This window comes from Microcaecilia unicolor, chromosome 10, assembly GCF_901765095.1.
Source record: "Microcaecilia unicolor chromosome 10, aMicUni1.1, whole genome shotgun sequence".
Lineage (NCBI taxonomy): Eukaryota > Metazoa > Chordata > Amphibia > Gymnophiona > Siphonopidae > Microcaecilia > Microcaecilia unicolor.
In genome coordinates this window covers 84,022,677-84,033,211 of record NC_044040.1, presented here as the reverse complement: position 1 = coordinate 84,033,211, position 10,535 = coordinate 84,022,677, and the positions used below count along the sequence as shown (strand labels likewise).

The 10,535-nt window shown below is 43.0% G+C and overlaps 1 protein-coding gene across 1 annotated transcript in view; it reads right to left on the bottom strand.

The window, feature by feature from the left end:
- Positions 1-2,561: 2,561 nt before the first annotated feature.
- WIF1 (WNT inhibitory factor 1) overlaps positions 2,562-10,535 on the bottom strand; it is a 309,700-nt gene continuing 301,726 nt past the window's right edge. Inside the window, 3 exon segments of the mRNA XM_030216172.1 lie at positions 2,562-3,332; positions 3,334-3,415; positions 10,146-10,241. Of these exon segments, the coding sequence (XP_030072032.1) occupies positions 3,242-3,332; positions 3,334-3,415; positions 10,146-10,241 (269 nt within the window). The 3' untranslated portion in view covers positions 2,562-3,241.

Here is a 10,535-nt window from a genome sequence, read left to right as displayed (position 1 = left end):
ACTTGGCCAAGTTAGTTCTTAATATATCTATTTTAGATAAGAAAAATGTGGCTAGTAGTTCGGACTCTATGAAACATTCTTCAGTAGTCAGATTAGGTTTACCTGTCAATTGATTCATTATAAAAAAACTAGTAAAACAGGCCCGTTTCTGACACGAATGAAACGGGCACTAGCAAGGTTTTCCTCGGAGTGTGTATGTTTGAGAGAGTGTTGTGTGAGAGTGAATGTGTGAGTTTGTGATGTGAGTGTGTGTGTGTGACAGAGAGAGTGTGAGACTGGGTGTGAGTGTGTCTGTGAGAGAGAGTGTGTGTGGTGAGAATGAGAGTGTGTGCCATGGGCCCTCTGAGTTCCAGGGTCATCCCCCCCTCCCTCCAAGTTCTAGGGTCGTCCCCTCATCAGAGTTCCAGGGTCGTCCCCTACCTCCCTCCCTCGCTCCAGTTCCAGGGTCGTCGTCCCCCTCCTCCCTCCCTTCCCTCCCTCCCTCCTCCCTCCCCCCTCCCCCTCCCTCGAGTTCCAGGGTCATCCCCCCTCCCTCCGAGTTCCAGGGTCCCATCCCCTCCCTTCCCTCGAGTTTCAGGGTCCCCCTCCCTCCCTCCGAGTTGCAGGGTTGTCCATCCCCTCCCTCCCTCCGAGTTCCAGGGTCGTCCATCCCCCTCCTTCCCCTCGAGTTTCAGGGTCCCCCTCCCTCCCTCTGAGTTGCAGGGTTGTCCATCCCCTCCCTCCCTCCGAGTTCCAGGGTCGTCGTCCCCCTCCGAGTTCCACGGTCGTCCTCTCCCTCCCTCCCTCCCTCGAGTGTCAGGGTCCCCCCCCTCTCTTCGAGTTTCAGGGTCCCCTCCCATTTCCAGGATCCCCCCCCCCCCAGTTCTAGGGTCGTCATCCCTCCCTTCCCTTCCCTTCCAGTTCAAGCACCCCTCCCTCTGAATTTTAAAAGTCATCGTCACTTACCACGTCGGAGTTATGGCAGCTGTCAGCAGCGGTAAAAGGCGTGCAGGCTTGGTCCTCCTCTCTCTCTTAGCTCTGGTCCCGCCCTCATTTCCTGTTTCCACAAGGCGGGACCAGAGCTGAGAGAGAGAGAAGGGCCTAGCCTGCACGCCTTTTACCGCTGCTGACAGGCGCCGTAAACCCAACGTGGTAATTGAAGATGATTTTTTTAAATTTGGAGGGAGTGGGCCTGTAACTGGAAGGGAGGGAGGGAGGGAGGAAGGGAGGGACGACGACACCCTCATGTGTGTGACGTCGCATTCCGTTGCCTAGCAACTCTGCAGCGTTTCATTCCAGTGGTTGGTTAGTGCTGCGTTTGATGTACCAGAAGTATGTGACGTCAATTCAGGAGATGGAGCCTTACAGAGAGCACGAATGCTTCAAGGCTTCACTGCCACGGAGTCAGCTTCAGAACGTGGAGGTGCGTTTATTATATAGGATAGTTGTTTGGATGAGTTCGATGCCGCTTGAATTTGTTTTGAAAAATACTCAATTTTAGCTAATTTTAGCTGTGATACATAGCGTTGGCATTGTTTACAATATTTCTCAAGTCAAGTGACTTATTTTTTCTCCATAAACGCTCTGCTCTACGCATCTGTTGTCTACATAATTTTAAACCGCCATGATACTATGGCTGAGGAGGTTTATTTCTCTGTTTAATTATCAGCACTGATTGGCTTGTTAACAAGTGTATTTGCTCACGCAGCTTAAGTCGTGCTATGTAGAATCCAGAGAATAGTGCAAAACGTCCAAAGTCCAACTTAGATGTCATATTGAAAATGCCCTCCACGTTATCCGAGTGGAAAGGTAATACTGCTTTGTCCATGAATGCTTGGTGGAATGTTGTATGTCTCATTAGAAAGTATGAGAAGGCTGCTACGATTTAAAGGTGGAGTTTCTCAATGAAAGTTTTGTATTGTCAAAATGCTAAAGTATGATTTTGAATGAAATCTCAATTTATCTGTAATATGGAACAATGTAATGTGTTGTATAACCCCAGGTTGTTAGCAGGTTGTGTAGTTTATGTTTTCTGTGTTAATAAAGAGGTTGAACAAATGAGCCACAAATTGTGTTTCCTGAGTCACAGATGATTTGTCACTCAGAGGACAGTTGGTGATTTCAGAATCATTTTCTGATTTTCTTGCGATTAATTTACTGAACCACAGTCAGCAGTCATTTTGGAATTACTTAATAGATTTGGAGAGCACAAGCTTGAAGGAGAGGTAAGTATGTGTATAAATTCCACTTATTTGAATCTTTATGCATCACATTTGGTTGAAGATTCCAACTACTTATGCATACATTTGCTTCAAATGAAGTTATTCGGTGATTCAAAGTTCTGAGTTCAATGTGGGACTTCTGAGCGAGTGTTTGGTTCATCTCTAAAATCCAGTGTGATCTTACAATTACATGCATAGATGAAACAGAAATACAAGGGGAAAAGAAAGAACAGAAAAGGAAGAAGAGGGAGACAGACGAAGAAAACATATCTTTTTGCTGCCTGTGAGCCTCTGTGCAGCTGCTTCATCCATACCTCTGTGATGACACATCTCATTTTTGACTGCTATTCCTTGAAAGGATATCTGCTATAAGTAAATAAAACTTCAATGAAATGAAAGCAAACCAGTCGCCTCTCTCCTCCAAGGACCACACCTTAATGCCCAGGAAAAACAGGCAGCCCATTTTATTTGGCATGGACAGATTAATATTAAAAGTTCATTAGAAAAAGATTGCATTTGATTTGACATATATTAAACTGCTTCAGAGCAATAAAAGTTTATACATTACAGTTATCATTTCTTGTGTACAATATATTATGTTACTTAAATGTTACTACCAGAATTATCTAAACACAGTTCTCTGCAACCTAATGTAAGAACAAAACTGCTGTTCTTAACATTTTAAATATTTTCCTTTAAGAAAATATCCAAATTAGTGATAATAAAAATGTAAAATACAACACAAGACAACACTGTTTCTGTGTATCAACTGTATGTAACTTTCTTATGTTCAGAATTTAAAAACATTCTCTAAACTTGTCCCACTGACTTTAACACAATAATTGGAAGAACCAAAAAGAATGTTTCAACAGAACAATAGTACAGAAATTGAGAACTCCAATTGCGGCTGTATGGAAGAAGAATTAATATAACTTAAATTGAAGAGTAAATAGAGCAGAGGTTTATAACAAAGCTAATAAAATTCAGGCCAGTGATGGTAACTGTAAAGAACAGCATTTTAACATTCAACACATGAAAGGTTAATGGAGGCTGTGAACTTTGTGTAATGGAAGCAGTTTCTGATGTTGGAGTTCACCAAATAAATTGGATTCAGGTGGAGTATGTTCTTCTCAGTCTTTTAGGTGAAGGTGTATGCTGCTGTCTGTGCTTTGTGCCTGTAGGCCTCAATGCATTCATGAGAGTCACTCCATACCCTGAAAAATAGCCACAGTTAAAACACAGAGACACTGCAAAACATGATTTCCAATCTGTTCGTAATAATGTACTTCAAAAATGTCATTTCCCTGCACAGCATAGGACATTGCACTGTGTTATCGCTGAATTAACCATAAAGAAGGTGCTGCATTACAAGACATAAAAATAAGGAGTACAAATGCGAAATCCCTAGGCTAGCACATATGACTGCCTGCATAATCCCTTCGAAAATTGCTCCTTAAAAAATTCTTTGTTAAATCATTAGAGCCTTTTACTAGAATTATAAACTGTCTATTAGATTGTAAGCTCTTTGAGCAGGGACTGTCTTTCTTCTATGTTTGTGCAGCGCTGCGTATGCCTTGTAGCGCTATAGAAATGCTAAATAGTAGTAGTAGTAGTAGTAGTACTTTAGACTAGGGGTCTGCATTTGTGGCCATATGTTCATATGGGCGTGTAAGAACCTTGGCACGGGTTATGGGGTAACCCTGGGAATAACTCAGCCAGACAAGGTGTATAAACGTGAAAATAAATGTTTTATTCACCTGAGCCCTGGGACCTATTACCTCACAGGCCAGGAACCTCATATGCAACAGTTTCTCTGGTTTAGTAACAGTCTTGAGTAAGCCTGTAGCTAGCACGCCAAGTGGCTGGTGCGGCTGCCCCACCCCAAACACAGCCTATAAATTCACCAGTCCTCTGAGACTCTGGTCTGGCCCCAGCCAGACCTCGGCAAGGCTTGCTTCAGCCAGGTTTTACAGCAGCTAAATGTATTCTGTAAAGGCATAGACTTGGGCTTAATTTCTTTCCCTTGGCCTCCTTAACCTCAGCCTGGTCCTGTCTTTTAAACGCCCAGGTATTGACTCTATCCCTTCTGTCTCACTTCCTCCCAGGGCGGGATCAGTGCTCTTAAGGTGGCTCAGGCTAGTTAGAGAGGACTTTTCTTAAGGGTGAGGGGCAGTGTTCTATAAACTCCATCACACCCTCCCCCTCAGCTCAACCATGTCTAGTTGAGCACCTGCCATTTCAGGGTCCACCTCCTGGGACATAAAGTCAGCATTAGCATGCTCTTGGCCCGCCTGATGTTTTACCTGATAGTGAAAAGTTTGAAGGCTGAGGAACCACTGCATTACACGTGCATTCAAATCCTGATTTCAAGCCATCCACTACAGGGATTGATGGTCAGTGATCAGCAGGAAGTTTAAACCCAGTAGATACTACCGGATTGTTCTGGGACACCACTTGACCGCCAGATCCTCTTCTCAATCACTGCATAGTTCTTCTCATTTGGGAACAGCTTCTGGCTAACGTATACCAACTGGGTGGTCTTTAACATCCACTTCCCGGCCAGAAAAAGCCCCGAGCCCAACCTCAGATGCATCAGTCTGTATGATAAAGAGCTGGTTAAAGTCTGGACTCACCAGAACTGGCTCTGAGCAAGTAGCCCTCTTCAGAGTTTGGAAGACCACATCCAACTCCTCCGTCCAATGTTTCTTCTCAGGAGCCTTCTTTTGTAGGAGGTAGGTCAGTTGTTCTGCTTCTCAGAAAACCCAGGAACAAACCAGCAGTAATACCCCACAATCCCAAGGAAACCTCATACTTGCTTCTTTGTCTGGGGTACTGGTACCCAGGAGGTTGCCTCTACTTTTCGGATCTGGGGTCTCATTTGATCTTTCCCTACCGATTACCCAGAATACCCAAACACTTCTTGGGATTTGTTGTTAATCCAGCAGATCGCAGACTATCCAGTACTGCTTCTACTTGGATAAGATGGGTCCTCCAATCTTTACTGTAGGTGACTACGCCATCTAAGTAGACAGCCACATACCTTCCATGGGGTCTAAGTAGGCAATCCACAAGGTGCTAGAAGGTAGCTGGAGCTCCATGAAGGCCGAACAGGAGCACCATGAACTGGAACCAACCCTGGGGTATTGACAAGGCTGTTTTCTCCTTCATAGTTGGGGTGAGAGGTACCTGCCAATATCCCTTGGTCAGTTCCAGGGTTGAAATGAATTGGGCCCCTCCCACCAGCTCAATGAGTTTCATCCACCCTTGGCAATGGATAGGCTTCTAGCTTGGAGATAGCATTCACCTTCTGGAAATCTATGCAAAACCAGATACTTCCATCCAGTTTTGGTACCAGCACAATGGGAGATGCCTACTTACTGGTGGACACTTTGATAACTCCTAATTTTAGCATTTTAGCGACCTCTTTCGCCACTGCTTGCTGACGGGCTTCTAAGATTTGATAGGGATGTTGCTGGATTACCATTCCTGGTTCGGTGATAATATCATGAGTTGCAAGGTGGGTCCGACCTGACCCCTCGGAAAACACATCTTCTTTCTGGTGTATCAACTGCTCCAGGTCAGCCTTCTTCTGTGAGTCGGAAATCTGGTTACTTTATGGGACTTGTAAGGGTCTGGAGTCTATCAGTACCTCTGGCTCAAAGTTGTCTCTTTGAACTAAGGCTGCCATCATGGGGACCCACTTTCTTCAACAAATTGGCATGGAAGCCCTTCACCTTGTCTCTCTTGTCAGGTTGTGCTACCTTATAGTTGACATACTAACATAGTAACATAGTAAATGATGGCAGATAACGATCTGAATGGTCCATCCAGTCTGCCCAACAAGATAAACTCATTTTACATGGTATGTGATGCTTTATCTGTATACCCGAGTTTGATTTGTCCCTGCCTTTCTCAGGGCACAGACCGTAAAGGTCTGCCCAGCTATGTTCCTGTACTAAACGTTCTGAAGCTAACGTTGAAGCCCTTTAATATTTACACTCCATTCCATCCATATCTAACAGGTTCTGTCCTTTCCACAACTTCATAAGGACCTTGCCACCTGCATAACAGCTTACTTTCAGAACAGGGTAAAAGGACTAGGACTCTATCCCTTGGCTGGAAGATTTGTTGAACTGCCTTCTGGTTGTAAGCTCAGGCTTGACCCGCTTAAACCTTCTTCAGGCAAAGCTTGGCAGCCTCACCAGCTTTCTTCAGTCTCATTTGCATGATGAGCACATATTCAGCAAAGTCCTTCCCAGGATGGGATCCTCTTCCCACACTTCTCAAACCACATCCAGTATTCCTCTAGGCCTTCTCCCATATAGCAGTTCAAATGGACAGAATCCTGTTGAACTCTGAGGCACTTCCCGGATGACGAATAGTATGTATAGGATCCCAGTTTTTCCCACCTTCGGCTGCAAACTTTTTTCAGCATCTGTTTCAGCATCTTATTAAAATATTCCACCTGTCTGCCTGTGGATGGTACACCGATATCCGTAAAGTTTATTTATTTATTGCATTTGTAGCCCACATTTTCCCACCTATTTGCAGTCTCAATGTGGCTTACAATGTTCCATTATGGCATTCGCCATTCCAGAGTAGAAGATAAACATTTGGTATTACATAGAGAACATGGATGACATAATAGAATTAAGCAAACAGATATAGGAAGAAAACAATTCAGAATATCAGGTAAAGTGGTGATGTGTTACAATTACAATTATTGATCGTTGTAGTATGCTTTTTTGAAGAGATAGGTCTTCAGAAATTTACGAAAGTTAGTTAGTTCGTAAATTGTTTACGAACTAACTAACTTTCGGCCACAAACTTTTTCAGCATCTGTTTCAGCATCTTATTGAAATATTCCACCTGTCTGTCTGTGAATGGTACACCGATATCCGTAAAGTTTACACTTTGAGCAAGGCACACACTTGCTTCATAACATTGGACATAAAGGCCCATCAATATTTCTGCTGAAATCCCCATCTGGGAGAAGACTTCCCACAGCGCATTAGCCACGGTGGTGATTTTCATGTTCCACAACACAATGGCTTCTGGATAGCGAGTGGCATAATCCAAAATAACCAGGATATACTTATGACCCAGGGTGGTGCATTCTAGGGGTCCCACAAAGTCCATTGCTATCTTTTCAAATAGGTTGTGAACAAGGGGCATGGGTACGAGAGAGGCAGGTGGGACCCTCGTGGGACTACTAACCTGGCAGGTTGATCAGGACTGGCAAAAGAGCTCCACTTGCTTAAATATCCCTGGCCAGAAAAAAACAGGCTAAAATGCTTTCCTGGGTCTTCTCCTTCCCAAGGTGACCACCTAGCAGGTGACTGTGGGCTAGCTACATAACTTGCCTACTATAGGGCTGGGGTACTAATAGCTGCTCTACCCCATCCCGGGTTCCATTGACCACCAGATACAGCAAGTCATTTCTTATCACAATATAGGGGGGGGGGGCACTACTTTAGCAGAGTCTTGGTTGCCCATGGGATTCCCATCCACTGCAAAACCCTAGCTTGGGTTACTCTAAGGAACTCATGCTTTGACTGCACCCTTTTAAAATTCCCTGTAGCTCCCTCATTACTCCCTTTGGGTAGACTGTCCAAAGGGTCGGGGTTGTCCGACCCGTCATCTTCCTCCTGTTCTAGAACTCTGTCTATGGCAGCTGCTAGATTCAGAGAGCACCACAGTTTCTCTAATTGTCACTGATGGTGGAACTTAGGAAACTTAGGGTTTTCAATGTACAAATCAGGGTCCTCCAATGGGAAGATCTCAGGTAAAAACTCCTCCTCCTTCTTTGGGCCATCGATCATCAGGGCCCAAATGGCATTGAAATTGGGGAAATCCCAGCCCAAAACCACTGGGTAAGGTAGCCAAGGCAAGACCGCTACTTTCAGATGAACTTGCGCCACTGGTGTTTTACAGAACACCTGGGGTCCCCATGTACACAGGCCATGGTCACAGTTCACTTGTAGTTCAGTTGTAACTGGTTGAGTACTTCTCTCCGCACAAGAGTCTTGACACTGCCAAAGTCTACTAGTGCTTGATATGGGTGTCCCTCTAGCTCCACTTGTAATATACAATTTCTATTTCCTGGAGGGGCAGCTTCCACAAAATTGCAGTCATGAGTGTCTATCAAATTCATATCCATAGCATCTTCCGAATATCTTGGCAATGGCTTGCTATGTGTCCTTTTCCCCCACATCTGAAAAAGGTGGGGGAGTATGGTTCCTGCAACTGGGTAAAAAGGGCCTTGGTATGTCCGTGGGGATAAGTGCTTCCATCACTTTGACCCCTTCCTTGGAAACGCCGGACTGTAGGGTGGTTGCTGATTCCTCGGGCAGTCCTGTCTGGTTTTCTCTGTCTTCCTTCCAGAACTCATAAGTACATAAGTATTGCCATACTGGGACAGACCAAATATCCATCAAGCCCAGCATTCTGTTTCCAATAGTGGCCAATCCAGGTTACAAGTACCTGACAAGATCCCAATACGGTACAATACATTTTATGCTGCTTATCCTAGAAATATATTCAAAAAGTAAATAAAAATGGCAATGCTCCACCCTATTAAACTTGTAAAAATACACAACTGTAGATAGGCAGAGCAATTTACTGCAACAATAATAAATTATTAATAAAGGGGTGTCTCATACTGTCACATAGACACACTGTGTCATGCTTATATCGAGCTTCTGCAATTGTGACTCTGTATAATCATATATTGCCCAGGACCCGACCACCAGTAGTGCACACTATTTGCTTATGGTGAATCACCTATTCCTGTATTTAAATATCGTTGTGCTCACATCAAATCATTTTTTTAATTTTTCGTGCGCTACTGTTGAAATTCTCCTTGTCAGAACCGGTTGCAGTTAAAGTATATGCCCTTGATAAAGCATGAGACCGCGAAACAGGCTCCTGTCGGGCTGGCAAAGATTCCGGAGATAGAATCAAAGTTGACAAGCGAAACCCTGGAAGCGCAAAAGATTTAAGATCATCAAAACATGGCTTGCAGCTCCCAGTAACATTAAGATAAGTCGATTATTTGCATCATAATCAAGTTTACAGCAACAGTGCTATAGCTTTTTTGATTTTTAGAATTTTAACAGTAACGCACAAAAAATTAAAAAAATGATTTGATGTGAGCACAATGATATTTAAATACAGGAATAGGTGATTCACCATTTGCAAATAGTGTGCACTACTGGTGGCCGGAGGCAGTCTATGATTATACAGAGTCACAATTGCAGAAGCTTGATATAAGCATGACACAGTGTGTCTATGTGACAGTATGAGACGCCCCTTTATTAATAAATAATTTATTATTGTTGCAGTAAATTGCTCTGCCTATCTACAGTTGTGTATCCTAGAAATAAGCAGTGGATTTTCCCCAAGTCCATTTTAATAATGGCTTATGGATTTTTCTTTTATGAAATACATAAGTATTGCTACACTGAGACAGACCAAAGGTCCATCAAGCCCAGCATTCTGTTTCCAACAGTAGCCAATCCAGGTCAGACCTTTTTTAAATCCCACTAAGCTAACTGCTTTTACTATATTCTCTGGCAACAAATTCCAGCATTTAATTACACGTTGAATGAAGAAATACTTGATTTGTTTTAAATTTACTACTTTGCAGCTTCATTTCATGCCCCCTAGTCCTAGTATTTTTGGAAAGAATAAACAAGTGATTCACATCTACCTGTTCCACTTCACTCATTATTTTATAGACCTCAGCTGTCTTTTCTCCAAGCTGAAGAGCCCTAGACGCTTTAGCCTTTCCTCATATGTAAGAATTTCAAAAATCAAAAGATTGCAACAATTAATCCAGCATTACTAATGTGTTAATAATATTTTAATATGCTCTTGAATAGGTGGACAGCAAAAGTGATTTGGAAAAGGTTCAGTCTGGATTCCTAGATCTTTCTCACTTACTTTTGTTACAATGCCTTCCATGCGAACCTTCCTTGCACTGGCACGTGTTGGGCTCAACACAGATTCCATGTGCTCCACAGCCAGGTTCACACACAGCTGCAAATAAATATTGAGAGCAGGAATTTAACATCCTGATATTGCATTCACTAATTTAATTAATAGCTATCTGTTTGCCCCCTATGGTGTAACTCGTGCTGAGATAAGTTACTTCAACCATAAAATCAATAACTTGGAAAAGGCCTTATTGTTTATTTATTTATGTTCTGCCTTTTAATAAGGCAAAGTACATAATAATATTAATAAAATCAACAAGACACCACCATTTCATATATCTATAACATTAAAATATCAAAATATCATAAAATATTTACCAAAATAAATACAGTCACA